Here is a 24027-nt window from a genome sequence, read left to right on the forward strand (position 1 = left end):
GTGCGTAAAGGTTTCCCTATCCAAGAGCGAATGTGAAAGTAGTTCCATTATCTCTCATTCTCACGCAGTAAATGCTCTGTTTAACAGTTTTCTGTTAAAAAAACTGTTAACTGTTTGCTAGTGAAATGCTAATTTTTTCCACTTAGACTTACTTTGCATCCTGTAAATAGCGAATGTGCTCTTGGTGCGACTCAGCTGGCTCTTAAAGGGAATGGGAGATGAGACTCTAATTGGTTTATTCTCAAAACACACCTATAACTCATTAAGAAAATAAACTTAACCCTTTTAGACCATGCGCCACGGCGCAAAGCAGGTTTTCCCGTCCTTAAATTAGCAAAAACGTGTTCTGACAAGCCCTGAAAGCGTTTGCCCCCTGTGTTTTGCGCTATGCGCATGGACTGTAAAAATAGAGCCCTCTGTGTTTATATCACCCCAGTATGACGATCTATACACTATACCTACACATATTTCTGTCTAAAACAGCTTGAAAAGTAGATTTTTCACCATAGGTGACCTTTAAATAACAGACGTGTCACTTTAAAAATGCACAGATCTAAAAGGAAAGCATTCGATTGCTTTACTAACTTTTTATGCTCATTTTATACAAAACTTGTTGTGCTTAAAAGAAAACCCACCAAGATCTATATATTTAAAGCGTGTTTTTATTATTATTATTATTATTATTATTATTACTTCTACTACTATTTATCACTATAGAGCGTGTCTGACAGTCACGCTACATAAGCTGACTGTTTTCAGGATTGCATAGGAGGGGCAATGGCGCCTATAATGGAAAGAAAGGGAATCCCGCTGTTTTTATTTTAATTTCAAAGTGTTTTCATGCCTAAATAAAGTGAAAGCACAGAACATATTTACTTTTAGGAGCAAGGGGCGTCCCCTAGTGGTTTGGCGGTTTGGGTCGTGTATAGGGAGAATAGGCTGTTTAATGTTTATTGCCACCCTTCATAGAAAGACTAAAGATATGAAAAATATCTTTACAGGATGATAGCTAGAAAGAATTGTGAAATATGGGAGAATCCCAGGAAAAACATTATTATTAATAAAAGCATTATTGCAATATAGCTGTATTATTGCTTTAAAGCAAATCTCTGTATAGTAATTGACAAAAAACACTGTCATTGTTGTTTTTAATTCAAATTTCCAAGTTAAAGAGGGCAATGTTCCAGAGTCAGCTCTATCTATTATTACGCAATCACCACAAACTAAAGGTAGTTTAGAAGCATTTCCTTTTCCTGAAGGTTTGCTTCTGCAAGCAGTTTCAGACACTGAAAACAGACTTTGTATTGGCCTAATTTTGTGCTAAATTATCTTTTTGATTTCATTTGAAGGATATCAGCATTGACCTAACTTGATCTTGAGATTGTTCTTCAATTTTTTTTCTCACAGAAATTATTGGCTTAAAGGTCATATTTATTGTCTAGTATTTATTAATCAACTTTGACTTTGATGCTGCTAATTTTAAAGCATTTTCTTTGTTTATGTTTTGATGTTTTTTGTAATTTGTTTGTGTGACATTTGTGTGTGCAGCTGTTTACAGAGTATGGCCGACTTGCAATGGATGAATTCTTTCTAAAGCCTTTTCAGGTATGAACATGCCTTGCTGATATTGACACTGTAGTTGTCTCTGTTTAACTTGGTCTGTGCGCACCAGTAGTGACACGTGCCTTTAGTGTATTTGTTTTTCAAATGTGTGGTATAAGTATTTGCCATTCATTCAAGTTCATAAGAAAGATTACCTCAGGCCCTAAAAAAAGATCAGTAGTTGTTTGGTTTCAATGTTATATAGTAAGATTACTGCATTTATATATATTCATCTCACTATATTTTAAAACAAACCACGCTGTCTAAATGCTCACTATAGAATGAACTGTTAAACTGAATTTCAGAGGGCATCCAGACTAATTTTGCGTGTCTGAAGTAAATGTTTATGCTTTCAAAATGTGTTTCCTTATTGTCAGCACTTTTTCTTGCCCACAGTCGCTTATGTTCTTGGTCAGAGACTGGAGTTTCCCTTATGAGTACAAATATGGGTTCAAGGGGGGAAGCAGTTTCTTGGACAAACGTCTGCAAGTATGTGACTAAGAGTGATTTGTATAATCTTTATGTACAAATGTTTGCATTTGTCTAGAGTGATCTCTCTCTCTCTCTCTCTCTCTCTCTCTCTCTCTCTCTCTCTCTCTTTCTCTTTCTCTTTTGTGTTCAGGTGAAGCAGTCTCAGCATGAGGAGCTTCAGACAGTGAGAGAGCACATTCACTCCTGTTTCACCTCAATTTCCTGTTTTCTCTTACCACACCCTGGCCTGAAGGTGGCTACAAGCCCTGCTTTCACGGGACAGCTGTGTGGTATTCATGTTTTACTACTCCTATTACACATTCTGCCTAGGGGTGGGCACAAGTACTTTGATAGAAGCCGTTGATTGTGTTAGCACAATTTAATAGATAGACTCTTTTAACATTATCTGATTTTTAATTTTTATTTTACATTAACTAACACAATCTTATTTTAAAGCGTTACCAAAATATTATTAGGTGAACATAAAATTGTATCTATTTTACAATATTAGAAATGACATTGCCATTTTGGATCAGGTTAATGCATCCTTAATGTGTTATTAAGAAAAAAGGAATTGTTACTGAACCCAATATGTAGTGCTAAAGTGTATCTGCATTCTCTAATTCGCCAATGCTCTACTTATTATATTTATATATTTTGCATTTTCTGTCCATTTTGTTGTGTTGTGTTTTTGTGCTTTTTAACTCTTATCTAACAATCACACTATCTTGAATTGTTTTTTAGATGTGGCTCCTGAGTTTAAGGAAGGGTTGCGTGAACTCATTCCCAACCTGCTGAAGACAGACGATCTGGCTGTAAAAGAGATCAATGGGAATAAGGTGACCTGCAGGGGCCTGCTGGAGTACTTCAAGGTAAGCGCATACCTTGCTTATCAACATCTTGGTCTTTATTCAGCTGTTTCTGTTAATTATTTCATTATTTCTGTCTAATTTGTCAGGCATATATAAAGATATATCAGGGAGAGGGCCTGCCACACCCTAAATCAATGCTAGAGGTAACATTATATGGTTTTATTGATATTTGTTGTTTATTTGTGCGCTGTCACTAATTTGTTTTGTTATTGTATGATGTTTTAATTCATTCAGGCTACAGCAGAGGCCAATAACCTTGCAGCTGTGGCCTCCGCTAAAGACCAGTACTACAAGAATATGGAGAAGGTTTGTATGTTTTCTGGAGTGTGGTTAGCAGCACTCAGTTGATGTATGATAAGTACAGTTTTTATCTAAAATGCATACAGATGCTGAATGTTTTTTTTTTTTTATGTGACAAGTCTCATTAAACTGCAAGTTGCAATTTAAATGTAAAACAGGCTTCTGGTAGCTCCAAATATAATGAAACGCAGAAATTGTTAGCATTAAAGTTTTACAACTAATCCTTTAACATGGTGTTAGTGTTGTCTTAAAGTATTAAAAGTTGATAAATCAATGTAGAGAAATTTAAGGCCCTTAAAGTATTTAAAAGTCTTTTTTTAGGACCTTAAAAAGCATTAAATGCTATTTTGCAAGGTATTAAATTGTATATAAGTATTGATTATGCAATGTACAGTTCAATACTTAAGTTTGCCTGAATGAAATCTGCACATATCAGGATGCTGAGTAGTTTATGAAATCAATGATATCCTGCTAGATTTGACATCCTGCTGCTTTGTTTACTGTAGTAACCAAGTTAACACCATTATTTTTGCAGTTCTATTGGCGCCAACCTGCTGAATTAGCTAGATTTAATAGATTTCTCTTCAGTATATGAATAATGTTTTAGTTTTGAAATAGTTTCTTATATTGATATTTAGTAAATATACTGCACGTTAAAATCTCACCAGTGTTTTCAGGTGAAAAATGGTTATAAGGTTCTAAAATTTATGGAAAGAGTCTTTAAAAAGATCTTAAAAAGTATTGAATTTCACTCTCTGATTCTTGTATATACTCTGTTTAAAGCATGGATTTACTGAGGAAACTCCTGGAGGGCTACAGCTCTGCACAGTTTAGTTCCAACACACTAAAGCCTCAGTCACACTGCACTTTTCGCCCCATAGACTTCTTCCATTCATATTTATGCGAATGCGACAGACCTAAAACGCAAGCTTGTGCGACAAGTTTCGCAGTTTGCTACTAAATTCAAGCTTGGTGAACTGAGCTGGGAAATTGCATCACAAGGCTACATAAGAGCAATCGAAGGTCAAAACATGACCTATCTGGACAGGAATTAAAAATTTCTCATGCACAAACTCTAATGTGACCACGTCATAAAGCACAATTCTGTTGTACAGCACTGTTAAAAGGGGCGGGATTGAACGAGATGATTAGACATTAAAAAAAAAGCGAGCCATTGGTCAATGTTTTAAATCTGTCCAGAGAGGTCATGTTTTGATCTTCGATTGGTCTCATGTAACCATGTGATGTGATTTCGCAGGTCAGAGTTCACCAAGCTTGATATTTTCAACGCAGCGAACTGCAAAACTTATCACATAAGCTTGCGTTTCCTGTCTGACGCATTTGCATGCATATGAATAAAAGTCTATAGGAAATCTAAAAGTGCAGTGTGACCACAGCTTCACCTTTTAATTAGGGTCAGAAGAGAACTGTGGAGAGCCGTGGCCCTCCAGTTTGACACCTGTGCTTTACAGTGTTCAAAATAGAAAAAGGAGTAGAAGGCCAGTATACGTGATGTTAATTATAATTACATATTACTCAAGTTGCTTTGGAATATAGTTTGCATATGTACATTATATTCGTGGAAGTATAATATATTCCCACAAATTCCCACAAATTCAAAATGCCAGGATTGATAAATTGGAGGCTGTTAAAATGTTGCAGTTCATAATATCACTTGTATAATTCTCACAAATTTGCATTGTTCAAACTACTGACATTTGCATTGGCATGTTGTTTCCAAACACAATATTCCAGACATAATTGAGTATTTATTTTTCATGAATTCCCCCTAACTGTTAGGTGTGTGGTGGAGATCTGCCTTACGTGGCCCCCAACTCACTGGAGGAGAAGCACCGATTCTTCCTGCAGGAAGCCCTTCACCTCTTCTCCAGCACTAAAAAGATGGGTGGACAGCATTTCTGCCACCGCTATCAGGAACAGTTGGAAAAAGAGCTGAAAGAGATGTGGGAAAACTTAAGCAAGCACAATGAGGTAATGCTAATGTGAAAAGATTTAGGGTCAGTGTTTGACAAACATATTTGTAGGTGAGTCTCTCATAATGTCCCGTTCATACAGCAGCTCATGCATGCTGGTTTTATGAATGTGCAACTAAATCAAGTGTGTTCTGTTTGTGACTTATCATTGCTGCAGCAACAAAAGAAAATATCAGTTATGGTGACATCCAGGCTCGTTCAAAGTTCAACTGATTCATTTGTCGGATTTTCAACTGAAAGATTTTATACCTCTGGTGGAATGAGTGGCTCTAAGGACATACTAACACTAGTCACAGTTGTCTTGAACCGTGCCAAAGCGCGATTGTCCGCGCTCCCCTCTTCCCTGACGGCCTGCATTCACACTGCATTTTGCCTTCTGAGCCGGAGCATGCTTACCTTGTCAACGATGTAACTGTTCGGTTTAGCAGTAAGAGAAGCGCTGAAGGTGCATCTGTCATGCAGTGAGGGGTTTGCGTCTTTAATAAGCTACGACAGTTTGCGTTAATTAAGAAAGTTGGAATGATTAATAAATCCATATGAAACAGTTCCTTAAAAGTGGCGTCTTCAGGCTCAGGTGTGCTTGCACTCACAGTACAAGTGTACCTCGCCACCAAAGCCCAAGCGAACTGCTAATGACAGACCTCTCTTTTAACCGAGCCAAGGCAGGCTAACTGAACTGTGCCTGGGCCCGATTTGGAGCACACACACTTGTCAAGCGAACTGCGAAACGCAAGTGCACCCTAAAGCTTTTCCACCTGATATTAACATGTATTCAAATGGATCTTGTGACCGCTGTTTAGACTTTGTCAAGGCCTTTTCTGTTTATTTTGTCACCATCTATATCACTTTTTGCTGGAGTGCTCTGTGTGAATCACTAATGTTTATTCATTGAAAACACCATGTTGCACTGCTTTAAATCAAGCAAAGCAAATTTAACTGGATTTCAACATAAACGTTTGCTTTATGAAAGTAATCTGATCAAATAGGTTTTCAAATACCTCTGGAAGTGTTAGAAAATGGCCAAGCTCAATTTGTAATTGTGGTAAACCTGTAATTTACATTTATCAAAATCTTATTTTCTATACCATATTTTATATCATGCCATTTGTCACCTATCATTATGGTTGGGCCATATTTCAGCTCCATTTTATTCTTTTCACACTTGGGTCACTCAAGTAAAATAAATTCACCAGACTGTACCTGTTAGCTAAGGCTAACATGCCTGGATAATATACATTTTAAGAGCTTTATCTTTAAAATAATACTTCAAAGACTGGGTGTAATAAGTATTGTCAGATGACAGATGTGTAAATGACAGGTAAATGTGAAGTTTGTAAAACTACAATTGAGCTATCAAATACAAAAGAGAGAGCACTTCACAGCCACGCAAACAGTACATCAGGTCTTTTTTTTTCCTGAGTAAATCTGAAGTAAATTATCTCTTGTTCTATTAGTGGCTTATAATGTGAAAACACATTCAAGCTAAAACCATTTTAATATAGCTACTATTTTAACACATTTTAATGTTATAATATTAAAATACAAGCACAACAGCAGCCAGTTTTTTCATTCATTATATGTCTTAGAAATTTAGCTTTTAGTCAAGAAATTTGATATTTGGTTTAAAGTGGGAACCCTGTTTAGCTTTGTCCTCTTGTGTTTTGATTGGCACATCTTAATACCAGGTGCTGAAACAACACAAATAGAACCGAAACACTTTAGATGAGATGCCCAAAGTAGGGCCCGCAGGCCAAAGCTGGCTCATTGTAACCTTTCATTTTGCCCACCCTCTCTTCTGAGAGTGAGACTGATGGATAGGGTTAGGGTAAATCCCTTTGAAACAAAGATCGTCATTTCTAATTTGACGTAAACTTTATGCAAACTGAAATGAAATGTTTCAATTAAATGTTGTTAATGAATGATTTTTTAATATAAATACTGTCATTTGACGGATAGTCCTCTATGCAAAAGACATAAATAAGTCAAAAAAATAATGCATTGGTTAATATAAAGCAATGTTTTATAGTCTTTCTTTTTTTTAAAAAATTAAGATTTATTTTTGGCCTTTTTGCCTTTATTAAGTGAATAGGAAAGTGTTTCAGACAGGTAAAGAAGTGGGAGAGAGGGAGTAGGGACGGGAAATGTCCACGACCCGGGATTCGAACTCGGGACGCCGTGAAGCACTACTGCCCCATATGCAAGTGCACTAACCCCTAGGCTTTTGCGCTGTATAGTCATTTTTAAACATTATTAAATTAATTTGCAAATTAACCATGGCAAATATATTTACCTCTGGCCCTCTAGCCTCGTTTAAGTTTGGTTTTTGGCCCTTCATAAGAAAAAGTTTGGGCACCCCTGCTTTAGACTACTAGTCCAGCACACTTCCATTCACACACCATAATATTTGATTGTCTTAAATGTGCAGATGTGTTTTTGTTTCTAGAATGTGACAGTTTTTCCCTGTAATTATATTTGTGTGACTGTACACTTTCTTTCTTTTCAGTCCAAGAATGTTTTCAGTGCTTTCCGGACACCTGCAGTGCTGTTCGTCTTGGTCTGCCTTCTGTATGTGCTGTCAGGAATTTTGTTCTTTATTGGCCTGGAAACTGTTTCCTTTGCATGTGACTGTATAGTGGGTTTGGCCATGATCGCTATACTGACCTGGGCCTTCATCCGTTACTCTGGCCACTACAGAGAAGTAGGCACAGCCATAGACCAGGCTACTGGAGTCATACTGGAGCAGGTAAATGCATTTTTCCCCATAACTAAAGCCCCATTCACACTAAGCACTAACAATAAATATATTTGCATCCACACAGATGAATAATAACAATCTTTTTATTTTTAGATGATGCATTATCCCTTGTAACCAGCATGTGCCCTCAGTGTGCTTTTACTGCAGCTGAACATACTGTTGAGCTTGTGATGCATAATCTAATCGAACGATGAATTTAGCAATCATAGTCAGTTCTCCAGCATTTTCAAAGGCAACACAAAGACGCTGCAACTTGCACTAGATTCCAGCAGTATTTTTAGCATTATTTCCCATGATATAACCAACTGTTTCCATGATAGTCATTATTTTTAAAGGGGTGGTCCACAACAATATTATATTTTAAACTTTAGCTGATGTGTAATGTAGCTGTGTGAACATAAACAACATCTCTGAATGCATTACGCTCTGTTCAATGCAAAGTGAGACATTGGCTTTTACAGAGTTAGCTTAGCTAAGGTTAAACAAAGTTTGGGAACTACAAAAAAAATACATCTGGCTTAGTGAGATCACAAACGCTTCAGGTTACACGCATTCACCCTGCACAGTGAAGGGATGTAGCCAGAGGCGCTGTAATGTTATAGCAGAGAAGGCTAAAATGCCGCCCAAACGCTGCTATTTCCACAGAGCTTCTTCTGTTTCTGTATTTGTTTAATTTTTAATTTTAAGTTTAATTTTAATTATGTTCCAGATATTAATTCAATAATTAAAAAGATATAGCTAGCATTTGACAAAAGACTGCTTCCAGAATTTCTCCTAGTTCAGTGCTGGATTCGGCTAAAAACTCCTCAAAGGAGCAACTCCATAACAACTGATGTAAACAAGGATGTTTATCTGTCAAACCCCTGTAAACACCCACAGTCTTCATCAGCGCTGCAGGGTCTCTCTATGCAGCAGCTTTTCATGTGTTCTACATCAAAATAAAGAAATCCCAATAGATATGTAAATGATTCATATTGCTTACACATGCTTATTCCGAATATATTTTAAAGTCACCTGTCAGATTTTATTTTAGAGAGCAGGCGTAAGGTTTAGCGGTGTCCTTTTCATATTTGATTCATTCCCAAACTGAGACTGCTAGCAGCTACTCTGACTGACAGTATTTACACAGCATAGGCACAGCGCGTGCTGGCAGTCGTTTTCATGAGCTAAGTACTAGTATATAATTAATGTAAGATATATATAAAAAAAAATAATGTTATTTTTTATTTTATTTTTTTTTTTTTTTTACAAATGAAGCATGAGCACACTGCTTTGCATCTTATAAACACAACCAAGCCTTAAAAATACACTCTGGACCACCTCTTTAAATAATACTTTAAAAAAGGGCTTGATATCAAGCAGTGTGCTTCTCTTTATAGTGTTGTCTGTATCTTTAAATTGCATGAGCCCTTTAATTTTCTACAAATTCTGACTGTCTGTTAGTGTTTGTCAAATGGGAAAAATCGTTCTGAAAGTGACCCCAATATTATCATTTCTCTTTATCTTTGTCATTGTGGTGTGAACTGTGCTATTCTTTAACACTGACTGATTTTTAGAACTATATCTTTATAGTTATTGTGCTTTAGTGTGAACAGCTCTTAAAGGATTGTCAATTCTGATTTTTTTTTTTACCCCCTCAGGCCACAGATGTGTTAAACAAGACAAGAAACCAGGGTCAAGTGGCTGCGCAGCAGAAGAAAAACAGATAGCTTATCAGTCAAACTGAAGATGCCAGACAAAAAAAAAAAAAAAAAAAAAACGATGTACAAACTGCACAGACGTGACCAACAATGATACCAAATAATGCATATCTCCAAACATAGCACTTAAATCTCCACTTCTAATCCAGGGTGAATGATTTTGTCAATATCTTGCAGCAGATTTTTAAATACCGACACAAATATGAGTATTTGACCAAATTTCACAAACCAGCAGTTGGTTCTTCAGGGACGATTAAGGATTTAGCACAAGGGCTAAACTCTCCACAGAGCTGCATTAAGTTTACAGTTGTTCATTCCAGTACAGCCAAAGACTTGTCCTCTGTATCCGGTCAGGGTGGTGTAACTTTAGGATTGCACTTTGTAGGCATGTTATCTGTTTGTTCTTTTTAGCCAGGAATACCTTTGCACATGAACTGCCATTACTTAAGGCTTTAGCTTGATTCACTGTTTAGTATTAAAAGTGTAGCTACACTATTGCGAGAGCTTTGTTTTATGATCTCTGTACCAAACTGTGGCCTTCTATCCATTCCTTGTTTCCATCCATGTATGAGTTCCATCACAAGTCCTGTCAGTAACTTGATACCCTAAACTGGGCTTTCAAATTTGTGCTAAAAAAACATGTTATTCCAGCACATTGATTTGTGTGCTGGACTGGTCCTATTACTGTACACCCTATTTTAACTGCCGGCATGCTGTTTGAGTGTTCAAAACCATCCTGACCTTTTCTTTATGTAGGACTTAAAGTATTGATAGAAAAGCCAATCTCAACTATTTAACGTTCTGAAGAAAGCTCAGCTAGTGCACTTTTCTGTGATCAGGTTTATATTTGTATATCATATTAGCTAATGCCTGATTGTTGGATTGATCTGAGCACTGTTGCATCTTATTACTTTCCATTTTATTTATCATATCACATTCCTGTTCATTCGTGTGTGTGTATATCGGAAAAATGTCCAGACCTATGAAAGCATTTTAAAGACAATATGTTGTGTCTGTGTGGCGTTGTTATTCGTTGCATTCCTCCAGAGACTCAGTTTTGGGAGCTTTATGTTCTGGATCTTTTCAGTTTCAAGTTCAGTGGGCCTGCCTAATCTGATATTGTAGGGATGTCTTATGTCCCTTTATATCATTTTTACTGTTACACACACACTTTATCGATAAATACCCCCAAAAATAAAACTAGAAGCATGCAATGCACTTTTTGGGTCTTGTTTGTAAACAGATAAGTGTCAGTGTTTGTACAGCAGGTGTCAGCATTGATTTGAATTAAAAACGACATCCGTTTTTCAGCGAGGACCGACCGTAAGTATACACAACCTCATGTTTAAACAGCCTCTCATTTGCGTGAACAAAAACGATTTCCTTTAATTCATCTTTCGTTTGTTAATGTCAAATTGTAGCTAAAGCTGTGCCGTTAGGGAGCAGGATGTTCTTCCTCTTCGCAGTTTCATCCGTCTCTTCTGTTCACCGCTCCCTCTAGCGCGCGCACAGAGAACTTTTCCTATAGAAATGAAATGTCCTTGTTTCCTTATATGGCGATCCGAGTCGCGAGCCGCCTGATGTGCGCGGCTTTGGCTGAGGCGCGTTCACGACTGTCACCATTTGCTTCCTTATTTGGAAGCGAGTTAAGCGAACCTTAAAAAGGGGCAGAGACAAACACAAAGGGTTAGGCTGAGGCTCAGACAGCAGCGAGCCACTAACCAATACTACAATCGGCGAAATGTGTGTGTTTGCTTTGCAAAATGTAGCACTTTAACAACGCTTTCCTTCTGACGTAGCACATGCTTTGGGTAGAAAGCTCCACCATTAGGACTTCACAGATGTAAAAACGAAATGTAATCTATAAATAAAACATTTCTGCTAAAATAGTTTTGTATTTAAGGAGTAAAATAAAATACATTTTTCTTAAATGAAGCCTGTTTAAACGTTTTTGGTTACATATGTATAGAAAATTATATGTGTGTGTTATAGGTTATATATGTATAGACAATGGTGATTTTAAAATCAGGTAATTGATACAATATTTTTTTAATGTTTGAATGTATTAAAATGTATTGTTGAAATGTAGATTTCTCATGTTATTACTTATGACTGGACTATAATTTAAACCCATATAAACGTTTTTGGTTACATGCTTAATATGTTTTAAAAATGAGGGTTTTAAATTTGTGACCATTTATTGAACACATTTTTTTAAAATGGTAGCAACATTTTATTCACAATAAATATATATATATATATACATACATACATACATACACACACGTATAGATAACACAATATTTTAAAAAGTTAAGCAATATTTGGTAGAATTACCCTGATTTTTAATTAGCTACAACAAAATAAAACATTAGCTATTTTGACCAATAACCATTTTCAGAAATAAATGAATTATTTAAATCAAGTTTTGATTTAGATTTTCTAAAATGTTAGACATTATAAAATAACTGGGAAAACATTTTACTCACACACATACCTAATAAATCTTTATTTTTGCATAGACGTATAGCGACCATGAGGAAAAATGCTACATTTTAAAACACCGATAAAAAAATTATAGAGAATATCCTAGAACTCCAACTCCCATAACCCCTCAAAAAGCGCGTGACACGGACGCGCGCTCCCGTCTGCTGCACGGGAGCGCGCAAAAGGGCGCGCCCGAGTGTTGTATCAAGTGTGCGAGACCGAGGGACTGCATCACAGCTCATTCAATTCCAATCCAGACGCCGACTAGCACAGAGACACAGCCATGGTAAGTTTGCATTTAAATCATTTAGAATGTTTTACAGCTATCCCTGATATGCTTTTAATGTTTAACTACTATCTCGTGGGCATTGTTGGTTGTTTTTTCTCTTAAATGTGATTGAGTAATCTTTGAATCAAATCTGTCAATTAACGCCTCCACCGACCGTAGCTGCAGGCTATGATAAGTAGCGTTGATTGTCAGAAAAGCATCTACATTGTCCTGTGGCAGTGAACTCACTCCGTTTGTTTGTCCGCGGTTATAATCTTGCGGCTCGGCGGTCTGACTGCGCGTGGCCTTCAACTACTCGGATGCGATGAGATTGGCAAAAATGAGACCCAAAAACAACTGGCGCCATTTCCCCGCTCAGCCTCCTTTATTTCCGTGCGTCCAGGCCCAGGAAAGGCCTCGACCGCTTTTCATCACACACTGCATGCAGGCCCTGCTCCACACACGACTGGACCGCAGCGAGATATTAGGAAAGGCAGTGAATAAACCAATGGCCGCCGGCCGCATGTGCGGTTAACTGCGTTTTCACCGGCCAGATGAAGCGCTTCCTCGACCCTGTCCTTTGTCTGAACACGGCCATCCGTCAGAAAGCACCATCGTTCGCATTTGCCGCACCGCCGCGACTGCGGGCGGGCGTAAAAACGCCGATTATTCCCTTTTAAGGCCGAAAGCTCTCATGTTTATACTACGCTTTTGCTCTTTTGAACGCGTTCGTTTTGCGGATATTTGGCACACATGCACGAACACCGCAATCGTGGCCCCACCCTAATTCTTGATGCACAGATGGTGTTGGTTATTTCTTTGACCAAAAAGAGGAATCGACGGGGAAAGTGTATCAGGTTGATTTTAGATGATATTATGAAATAAGTGCGCTGGGTGGCAGGCGGCCAACTTAAAAACCGTTACTCGTGCATTTGCGTGTCGTTAGGCGGCGCGTGCACTGACTACTCTTCCTGGTTGGACGTAACTTTATAAATTACTTTGTAAATTACGTTTTATTGCGTTTGATCTTTCTCCGAAATTATTTGTAACACATCTGTATCTTTGAGATGAGCACGTGACTGCTTTTGCGTGTGTCCTGAGAATATTTAGGTGCTTTTACTTCCTCAGTTTTTCGAAAGCGCAGCTAAGTCGTCGACTTGCTTCTGTACGTACACGCACACTGAAAAACACTTGTGAAAAGGAAGGGAAATGGTGATAATGCCGCGTGTAGGCTGAAGGAAATGCCGGTTCCGGTGCGCGCAGTCTCGGTATGCGAGTCGCAAGGACCATATGCAACGTCACAGACCGCAAGCGACGTCCAAATCTCTGTCTGTGAGGCATGTGATGAGATGCGCGATGCAAGAAACATTTTAAACATATAAAGTGTCTCTTTATTCGAGGGCCCAAGACGTCACGTTTCCTGTATCACAACACTTACTCATTTCTCATTGTGGGTTTCACTTCTCAGTGGACGTGGATGATTTACCCGCAGTGTTCGTGTCCTTGCACTCAAACTTTGGACTTTTGCTCTTTAATTGTTTATGGCTCTAGGTGACGGATAAAGACACGAACGCCTTAAGATTGAGTCTGCGTGTTTTTTCTAAATAAAAGGCTGTCTTCTATTGCTGTTTTTGTATTGTAATGCTTTTAAGTTTGTTTTAGTAGTGTTTTGGGGGTGATTGTGTTAAACTTATTTAACGGTAGCTGTAGTTATCCATACATTAGCTCTGAACATGGAGCATTTTCATCTTTACATTTTAAGAATGATTACAAAAGACCGGTTTATTTGAGCAAAATACTTAATTTTTAGTGTTTTTAATTTTAAAATGTTTTAGAAGTCTACTTTAGTTTTACATCTTTAAATGTAAAATATATGAATTTTTAAATCTTAAACCAGTGTTTGCGTTCATTTTTGGATAATAAGATTAGTTTTTTCTTTTTTCATTGCACTCATTTCTAACCACAAGCATTTATTCAAAATCGTTTAATCCTTTTTTTTTTAAGTTGTCTACCTTTTTAATGGGTTTACATTGCAAGTGCTAAACTTTTACAAAGCTATCAAGCCACTTGACCAAAGTTCACCAGAGGGTCAAAGGAATATTCATGAACTATCTAAAACATGGTTCATGTTATCAAGTATCCTTATATGGTGGTCATTTAAATCCTGAAAAAAGTAATGGTAATAATTGATCAAAAGGTGTGGGATTCCCTCTCTTCCATTAGCCCTTTAATGCCCCATTTCTTTCACATAATGAAACATCTCAACACGTTCCTTTCATTCACACCTTAAACAAACCCGGATCCACCCTTCAGTCGTGCGTTTCCTGTAAGTGGGCCGCAAGCTTCGTGTCCACCATTTCACACTCACTAAAAAAAAAAAGTTCAGGTTACTGCCAGCGTTTGCTCATAGAATAATCTCATGAACTGAAATCTTGAATGTCTGGTTATGCCTATTCAGCATTAGCCACTGATCCCTGTTTCTAATGGAAATCAGAGGACCTGAGTAGGTTTATAAGACTGGTGTGACTGAAGCCATTTTGATTTTTCACAGAGGAATCATTGTTTTGTGATCTCCCGCTGTAGACGAGCTGTGTAGGATTGGTTTTTGTAGTGTGTCCGCTGCTGTTGAGCGTTTTAGACGCATGTGAAAGTCTTGCTTTAAGTCAGACCCCTCGGTGCAAATTTCATCAGTGCTTATGAGGAAGTTTCCCAACGTTACTTCTGTTCTGATGTGTTGGAGCGTATCTGAGATGTCGTGTGACTGCAGAAAGAATGGTGCCTTGTTCAGCTGCTTTTTTTTTCTTATGGGAAAATGGAAACCAAACCCTTGCAATGATTAATTTATCCTAAATGTTATCGAAGTTATGTTTTCTCTCGTCTCCACTGCCCTTGAAGTGTGCGGTTCTGTTTCTCCTTCGTCAGGGTTTTTCTGTTTAGTCATTTCCATCTTGCACTGCAAAACCTGGCGGCCTAGTAGTTTGGATTCAGCCAGATGACATCCAAGTATCAAGTTCAGTCAAAAGGGCAGCCGGTCTAACATGAGCAGACCAATCTGATTCAATCTCTGCACTCTCTCACGTTCATTCATCCTTGCACATGAATTCATTCTCTCTGCATGTGTTTCCAGGCCTCCGGAGTTACAGTGGAAGAGACTGTGTTGACGGTCTTCAACGAGATGAAGGTCCGCAAGGCTCATTGCAATGAGGAAGAGAAGAGCAAGAGGAAGAAGGCCGTCATGTTCTGCCTGAGCGACGACAAGAAGCACATCATCATGGAGCAAGGCCAGGAGATCCTGCAGGGCGATGAAGGAGATCCCTACCTTAAGTTTGTGAAGATGCTTCCTCCCAATGATTGTCGCTACGCTCTCTATGATGCCACGTATGAGACTAAAGAGACCAAGAAAGAGGACCTGGTTTTCATCTTCTGGTACGTTTTCGCTCCTGCTTTTCTACCCTGCATTGAGTGTTTAGCTGGTTTTCTGGTGTTTTATCAGGGTTGGAGCTGAAGGTAGATCTTCATAAGCGGGTTGATGGACTTGTTACAGTGTTTGTAAAAAGCATGGGCTGATCTATTGTTGTTACTCAGGGCCCCAGAGAGCGCTCCACTTAAAAGCAAGATGATCTACGCCAGCTCCAAGGATGCCATCAAGAAGAAGTTCACAGGTAATGCTGTCCATCAACTTTTATATTTATTACTGGATAAATAATTCATGCCTATACAAATAAAACATTCAAATGCATTTAATTAATGCATTTCTTGAGTTAATATTTCTAATCCTTAAAGCATGTGCAAAATAAGGTAAATGAAGTAAAATTTTACTTTTGTATTAGATTTTTTTATTATTATTATTATTATTATTATTTTATTTATTATTATTAATATCTTTTTTTTCTTTTTTTTTTTATGGCTTAATGTGGTGGTATCTCGATCATGGAAATTTTTGCTGCTCAACTCCTGTGTCATGTTATCTTGTCAGGGGAAACTTACAGTAAATTTAATTTAAACGCTTGAGCCTGATTATCAAAAGGTGAAAGTCAAACAAAATTGCTGTGCAGGAAAAATGTATCATGAATATGTAAAAATATGTACATTTGAATATTTAGTAATTGTTTTTGAACTCAAATAAACAAATCAAATCTTAATTGAGCTATACATGCAATGACTTCAAGAAACTACATGCAATGCCTTGTTTAAATGTTTATTTATACATAGTATATTTGTTTTAATTTACATTTTACTTTAATTATTAACTAAAATATGAGATGTAAATAATACCCCCCACACCCCCCTAGTTGGCATTTCTGTGTAGAGTTTGTATTTGGGCGTAGTGTATGGATGTTGCATCTGGAAAGGCATCCACTGTGTAAAACATAAGTTGGCGGTTCATTCCACTGTGGCGACTGCTAATTAATAAAGGGACTAAGCCGAAGGAAAGTTAATGAATAAATATTCTAGTTCAATATATTAATGCATTTTAGTGTAATATGTTGATTCTTTAATTGTAATTTTTATGTAATACATTATCCAATATTTTTAAATCTACATTCAGTGCATTTAAATTTAGTTGTTTTGAATGAAAGATTTACATTTTAATTAATCTTTAATGGATCTGTGAGCTTTAAGACCTATTAAATTCAAATTTATTTATATGCATTTTTTTTCTCCTGCTTTGTTTTAGGTATTAAGCACGAGTGGCAAGTGAATGGTATGGACGATATCAAGGACCGAAAGACCCTTGCTGAGAAGCTCGGGGGCGCATCGGTGGTGTCTCTGGAGGGAAAGCCTCTAACCGATTGAGGCTGACACATTTCAGGGGTTTAGCCGTTCATTCCGACATGGGTAGGGCAGATGGGCACAGCACACCACTGTTCGTGGGCCATGGGTGGGTTAATGCGGGTGGGGAGGGTCGGGCAAAAGTGACAGTTTCCAAACTCCACACGACGAAAGATGTAGGCTGTCATTCCAGTTCACACATACAATGAACAAGAACAAAAACACAAAAAGAGAAACAAAAAAAAAGATCTTAAAAGACAAAAATGAAGGATGATGATTATAAAAACAAAGTAATATAACTGTAAATGTGTACTGGCAGGTTTTCCTTCTTTCTGGGTTCCATTAGATTGTCAATACGAAAGACTGAGACAGCAGCCATTACAATTCAGCTATACAACATACTGTTTGTTCTTAAGATTTAGTTTTTTTTTTTTTTTTTTTTGCCAAACGTCTAGTTAAGTTTATTTTCTAAGTTTGTGTGTGTTGCGACTAGGTATAGTACAAAGTCACACATTGTTATCGGACCATTCTGGGAACACGATCTACTCCCCTTTCCCTCTTATTTTATTTTTGAGCAAGTTATTTTAATGATTCCATCTGATTTAAATCTTTCCAAACGTTCAGTCAAAATCATGGCACTGGTGTCAAGAAATTGTACACATTCCTTCTACCTGTATAATCTGGGACCTAGTGGATGAGCGGTCTGTTGAAGAATTTGAATTGAAGGACACGTATGAAGTTTAGATGGGGAGAGCGATATATTTGGGCAGCCTGTGTACAGAGCTTTGATGGATATTGGTCAGTGGATGTTTTGTATCGTCTCCTTATCTCTAATAAAAAAGCACTAAATAACTCTGCTGTGTTACAACTTTTTTTTTTGTTTCATGTTGGGTGAATTATGTGATAAGGGCTGTAACTTGTCTTTTTTGGCCCTGGTTGAATCTAATTTTACTCTTAGGTTTAAGTTAAGTCCATATGAGTTGATCTTTTATATTGGTTTATAGAAATCTGCTTTACATTTTGTGTCTGGATATTGTGCATTTGTTGCTGTTTTATCAGTGTTCAGCATGGTTTATGCACTGGTATATGTGATGGTTTGCAACATTCATAAAGTTTCAAATGGATCCAAACAAAGAGACTCCGATTGCTTTGTCATCCTGGATTTAATGAGTGGTTCCGTTGGGGATGCAGCTGGAAGAAATAAGCAGTTAGTAATGCAGTTGTAATGTATAAACTTTACATATCAAATATTGTTTATCCAGCTTGCTCTGCATTTGTCATCAGGGTTTCAGTAACCAGTTTCATATCTACCTGCTCTATGCTAGGTACCTAAAAGCGTCTGCTAAATGACTAAATGTAAATGTAAAAAAAATTAACAATTTAAGATTTGTTCATTAATATGAAATGATTCTCCTGCTGTAGCGTTTACACAAACCATTAGTATGTATACTCATAAATCTACTTAATGCTAGTATGTAGGTGTATGATAGTAATCAGAATGAGTGTGAAACTAAGAAATTCAAGCTATTAGTCAACAGTTAATTTTGCTAAAAGCTACAAGTATTTCAGTGAACGATTTTAATAGACCGTCGTTTGTGAAATGTTATGCTACACTTAAGTTTGTTTTCTGAAAATGCACACAATGACCAAACATCCAGAGTTTAATCGACTGAGTGAACCGTGAGCTCTACCGCTCAGCCATGTTGTGAAATGAAAGATGCACAAAATGTCAACCAGTGGAGGGCGGTCGAGATCTACTTTCAAATCTTCATGAAATCGGTTTGAACTAATCTGTTCAGAAATATCTTAAATTGAATTGAAGTCTTAAGTAGCTACTGTACCACCAAACTTGACTACTCTTTGAGAAGGCTTTTCTGAGACTGGTGTAGTAATATTAATAACAATTAGGAGTTTTTCAGAGGATCTCTGGTCTGTCTTCTCATGGTCCTTCCACCAGAGGGTAGCATTGTCATATTTTACATTGACTTCCAAATTAGCAAACACACAGCAATACAAAGTATTTAAATTGAAATAAAGACCAAAACCAACAGACGTTTTTACTTTATTAAAATAAAAGCTTTCAAAATATATAATTATAATAAACAATTACCCCACAACCGTTCTAATAGTTTCCTGTCTTTATATTAATCCAACATAAAAGAATATAGAACATTATTTTCCATCACATACTAATGCTACCAATACGCAGTCTTCATCTATCATGGAAATCAATGGTAGAGTGAATTGTAGTCATGGGTTATATATTCAAATGTATGCTTTGACTTTAAGATTTATTATTAATCCATGCTTTAAATATATGTACTATGAAAATCTATTAGCACTCTCAATTTAACTACTGTGACATCTCAAGTGATCATATTTCACAATATTCCATGTTCAAGAGTTGCTTCACTATAGGATTTTGGTCATCTGAGAGAAATTGTGTTAACCCTAAAATATTTCTCTGATCTCTAAGATAAAGTCTGCAAAACTGATTGCAAGTTTGGCATGGTAAAAGGCAGGCCAAACTCGGGTAGCTCATTGTCACCCAATGGCTCAAACTCTGTACAAGTCTTCTTTTGTATGTCCATTTTTAAAGAGGCCGGACTTAGCAGGCAGTCTGGCATTAATGATTGCGATTCCACAGTGAAACATGGAAACACGTTCATACAGTCTGAAAAGCAAACAATCAGAAAGGCTTTGGTGATCAAATAAACTGTTAATCCTAGCATTAACCGATTCCCAGGGAGTAAGAAGAGAAAACCTTTTTCAATTCTACAATAAAAGTGCAAACAACAATTTGAAGCATCTGTAAAGTGTGACCGTTAGAAAGCAAAACTGCGAGAGTCATATTCAACATATCAGATGGCTACTTGACAACATCAATCTACAGTGTTGCACCTTCGATCAGACTAAAGCTGTGTAACATTGGCAGTGTAGTAAGCAAAAATGAAAGGTAGTGGTTAAATATGGTTCCCGCTTAACCCAAGTGATGCACAATAAATCAACTGCTGTTCTGGTATTGGCCAATAATGCTTATAAAGCTATCGTTATCAGCCTGATAAGAAAACTAATCATTGCCTTCCACAAGTCACTTTAAAAGAATTTATGCCCTGGGGAAGACAAGATGTCTGCAGCGTGGGAGTTTTCCACTATGAAGCAAAAGAGGTCTTGAGAAAATAAGGATGTTTTCTTGCAGTGATCTGTATTAAAAGATGTATTAGAACTCAGTTGCCTTTAGTATTTTTTATTTCTGTTTTTGTAGTAAGGCTCAGAAAAAAATTAATCTTGATTCAAATTTATCGGCGTATATACTGGTTCCCAATAAAAAGATTGCTCAATATCCACCAAAATTTCCATATTGATGCATCTCTAAAGTGATCAAAGCCTGTGGGTAGTGTTCTACTAGCTGTGGACCTTCTTTAGTCTAGGATTCAGTAGCCTCACCCGTAAAACACGGTAAAGTGCAGTTTCAAAAATTAGGCATGTCCTATTTCCTCAGTCCTGACTGCAGTCCACCTTATTTCCGTGAACCCAATAACAGATCTGAGCAAACTTCAGCGGAGTGAAGCGAACGGCCACGTTGTAGTCGCGATTCTCGCCATTGATTTCCAGCCACTGATGGCCTGAGAAGATCCCGATGACCTTCCGCTCCCATCGCTCTAAAATATCATCCCACACACGACCATAAACACCAGAACCGCTTGCACCGGGACGTGCATCACAATGCTGGTAGATCAAATCATTGGACTCATCCTCTACCGGACAAAACCGATACACCAATTCCCCAGGACGATCGCTGTCAAAGCCAGAGAAGTGGATGCGTTTACCAGCTAAGTGGTCTGAGGTTGGTGCCACAGCCAATCGCATGAAGGGACGCCTATGAGGCCAACGCAGCTCAAGAAGAGCATAGTCAAAATCCATGCTGACCTCTTGAGGACCTTGAATCCAGCCTTTAGGCACTCGTGTGCGTTTAACTCTCACCCAGCGCACCAGGGGTTTCTTCACTGGAGCCTGACCTGACCTCGTGCCGTTGACCGATGGAGGGATTAGAAAACCCACCCTAAGTTTCTTGGCTCCCTTGACGTAATCCTTTCCATCATGCACACAATGGGCGGCAGTCAGGACATGCTGCTGAGACACCAGAACTCCAGTGCAGCCAGTGGAGATGCGAACTGCTGTGGAGAACGGGTAGTCCAGAAGGAAGTGGTCACCGCGGATGTTAAAGCGCCCATCTGCACCATAGATCTGCCGTTTTAGCCGTTTGTGTCTAGAAGTGAGCTGCCTGGGAGGAGGATCAACATCGACTTCATCCAGATCAACGGTGGTTAAAGTTCGGGAGCCGTCTGCATAGAGAGTTTCAAAAGCTAGGTGCTCTTTATCCTGGTCTTCTGCTTTGTGGTAGCAGCTTTCGTTGCAGTGTGTAGTGAAGTCCAGCTGAGTTTTGGCACTGAAGCGAGAGCGGGACAGGGGGAGGGTGGCGTGGGGTTTCAGTAAGGTGCGGTGGACGTGGGACTGATGGCGAGGTTCTCTCACTGAAACAGAGCTGGGCAGGAGGAGTAAGAACAGCAGGCCTATACAGCAAGGATGAGCCAGACCCAATCTCCAGTTAGGAACCATGGCTGGGATGTTGGCAACCTAAAAGTAGACACAAATGTATATACAAACATGAAATAAAATTCAATATGTTCTTTTTGAAGATATACTTTTATATAAAATGTTTCAAAAGGGGGCGGGGCTTTGTAGTGATGGCATCATCTATACCAATCGGTGCATGAGGAAAGCCAAGAGAATCATCAGCCACTCCAGCCACCCAAGCCATAGACCTTTCTCTCTGATACCCTCAGGCAGACGGTTCCGCAGCATCCGGTCATGCACCAGCCGACTGAAGGAAAGCTTCTTCAGGCTGATGAACACAACACACCTCAAACAGACTCTTTCAAACCTTTGCTTTAAATGCAAATGAGCTGCTCTCCCTGCCCACCATTCCCTTATGTGTGTATGCTTCTCATCTTGCGTTACGTCAGATAAACAGCAGTCAGTGATAGAGACTGACTTGGATGAAGCTGCAATACAGCTCATTAGTCAAACGTACCATCCAAGTTTATTTGATGTATTTGTGGTGGAGTTTAGTCAAGCCTTTCTGAAATGATGAGTCTCACAAAAATGCTGTTTGCAGTACACACACAAACATATGTTAGCGGTTACTGATTATGGCGGTTAAGAATTACATGGCGATTTAACTCTCTATTACAAACATGCTCTGTTTTATAAATGATTTAAACTTTAAAAACATAATCATAGGGATTTGTAAGAAATATTTTAATTTCAGTTTAAAAAAAAAAAACGTTCTGTGCACATGTGTATACATGTCTATCAATTTGGTGGGTGGGGAAAACTGCACCTCCACATCACGTTGTGATGGGCCTCAAAATAACTGGGATTTGGGTCCTGTTTTACCGTCAGTACATTTGAAAAGAGACTTGTTGGGTTTATTTAATTTTCAATATGATAGTGGACACTGTACATACACACAGTTCTGTCCAAACAGCTTACAACTGTTGGTTTTCAACATAAGTGCCCTTTAATGCAACATTTGTTTTAATTATCTAAAGAACCTTTTTAGGCTGCATGGATGGTAAAGGTTATTCCTAGAACCATTGATTCTAATAAACAACCTTTATTTTTAAAAGAAAGTTTTGAGGAATTCACTTGTCTGGTATATATATATATATATATATATATATATATATATATATATATATATATATATATATATATATATATATATATATATATATATATATTCACTTATTGTGAATAACATGCACCTAAAAAGAGACATGGGATATCAAACATCCTCTGAATTGATTCATAGTCTATTATAAAGTATTTTCTGTTAAATCTGCACACTGGTTCTGACTTTTAGCAATTTTCCTAAGACTGTAAATCAAACCGCAATCTGTGTATTTTAGCATTATGAAAAAAATACATACATTCTTAAACTTAATTGGAAGGTTCTTTAGAGAACCCAAAATGGCTTCACAGTGAAACCCCCTTTGTAGCTTTTATTTATGTATTAATTACTATTTTTACTGCCAATATGTGAACTGTTTGTAATGAAACAAAAAAATAAATTCCCTATAATCTCTGGTTGTCTGTTAAAGTTTGGATGATTTTTTTAACGTGAAAGATTCTGGCTGATTTGCTGGGAAAATCAAAAGGTTGTGAAACAGCCCCAAGAGTCTCCATTACAAAATCATCACTTAAATGTATACAGCAGTCATAATGTCGAAAGAGCTATTTTATAAGAAAAGACTTTCACTTACACAAACAATAGTTATGACCAGATGTAATCAGTTTTTTTGTTAATTTAATTTTAATCAGTTAATCAGGCTCCATCATTTTTTAGTTACACAAATTGTAGCCTAATATATTAAGTCAGGTTGACTGATGTAAGTTGAGATGTCTAGAAAAGTTCAGTTAATTCAACCACAGTTTTAACCAGCCATCGTTTTTTTTTTCTCAAAATGTTTCATGAGCATTTATTTAGTTATGTAGAGTAAAGAACACAACACATATACAATCATTCAAAAGTTTAGACAGCCTCTAGATGTTCATTGTCAGGTTTATCACTTCCAATTTATTTTCTAGTGAAATAATGAAAAATGACCCCAGCAAGACTATGGCAGGTGTCGAGTCATATTTAGTTTCTTTACACATTACATATGCTCAAGTGTGAGAATGAGCAACACGATAATGAAAGCATTTATCCTAAGCGTTTCTAAAATAATGAAACCTGCAG

The 24027-nt window shown here is 37.6% G+C and overlaps 3 protein-coding genes across 13 annotated transcripts in view; 2 read left to right on the plus strand and 1 right to left on the minus strand.

Moving 5' to 3' along the window:
* atl3 (atlastin 3) overlaps nucleotides 1-10912 on the plus strand; it is a 32138-nt gene extending 21226 nt beyond the window's left edge. For 4 of the 5 annotated variants that reach the window (XM_073921367.1, XM_073921368.1, XM_005157232.3 and 1 more), the window contains 9 exons: nucleotides 1549-1605; nucleotides 1999-2091; nucleotides 2225-2363; nucleotides 2818-2945; nucleotides 3032-3088; nucleotides 3180-3251; nucleotides 5046-5237; nucleotides 7743-7982; nucleotides 9635-10912. In XM_073921367.1, coding sequence (XP_073777468.1) covers nucleotides 1549-1605; nucleotides 1999-2091; nucleotides 2225-2363; nucleotides 2818-2945; nucleotides 3032-3088; nucleotides 3180-3251; nucleotides 5046-5237; nucleotides 7743-7982; nucleotides 9635-9703 — 1047 coding nt within the window. In that variant the 3' untranslated portion in view covers nucleotides 9704-10912. 5 annotated transcript variants of the gene reach the window in all.
* Nucleotides 10913-12359: 1447 nt separating this feature from the next.
* On the plus strand, nucleotides 12360-18352 carry cfl1 (cofilin 1). The gene is made up of 4 exons (NM_213641.2): nucleotides 12360-12467; nucleotides 15577-15875; nucleotides 16035-16111; nucleotides 17128-18352. Exons 1-4 carry the CDS (start codon nucleotides 12465-12467, stop codon nucleotides 17244-17246), a joined length of 498 nt encoding a protein of 165 aa, NP_998806.1. The 5' UTR covers nucleotides 12360-12464; the 3' UTR covers nucleotides 17247-18352.
* prss23 (serine protease 23) overlaps nucleotides 17640-24027 on the minus strand; it is a 47477-nt gene continuing 41089 nt past the window's right edge. For 3 of the 7 annotated variants that reach the window (XM_073921487.1, XM_068213226.1, XM_068213225.1), the window contains one exon: nucleotides 17640-21860. In XM_073921487.1, coding sequence (XP_073777588.1) covers nucleotides 20721-21842 — 1122 coding nt within the window. In that variant the 5' untranslated portion in view covers nucleotides 21843-21860 and the 3' untranslated portion in view covers nucleotides 17640-20720. Of the gene's footprint in view, nucleotides 21861-21986; nucleotides 22442-24027 lie in introns of those variants that run through there. The other 4 variants (XM_073921486.1, XM_073921485.1, XM_068213224.2 and 1 more) reach the window with 3 other exon arrangements.

The sequence above is a fragment of the Danio rerio genome, chromosome 14 (assembly GCF_049306965.1).
Source record: "Danio rerio strain Tuebingen ecotype United States chromosome 14, GRCz12tu, whole genome shotgun sequence".
NCBI lineage: Eukaryota > Metazoa > Chordata > Actinopteri > Cypriniformes > Danionidae > Danio > Danio rerio.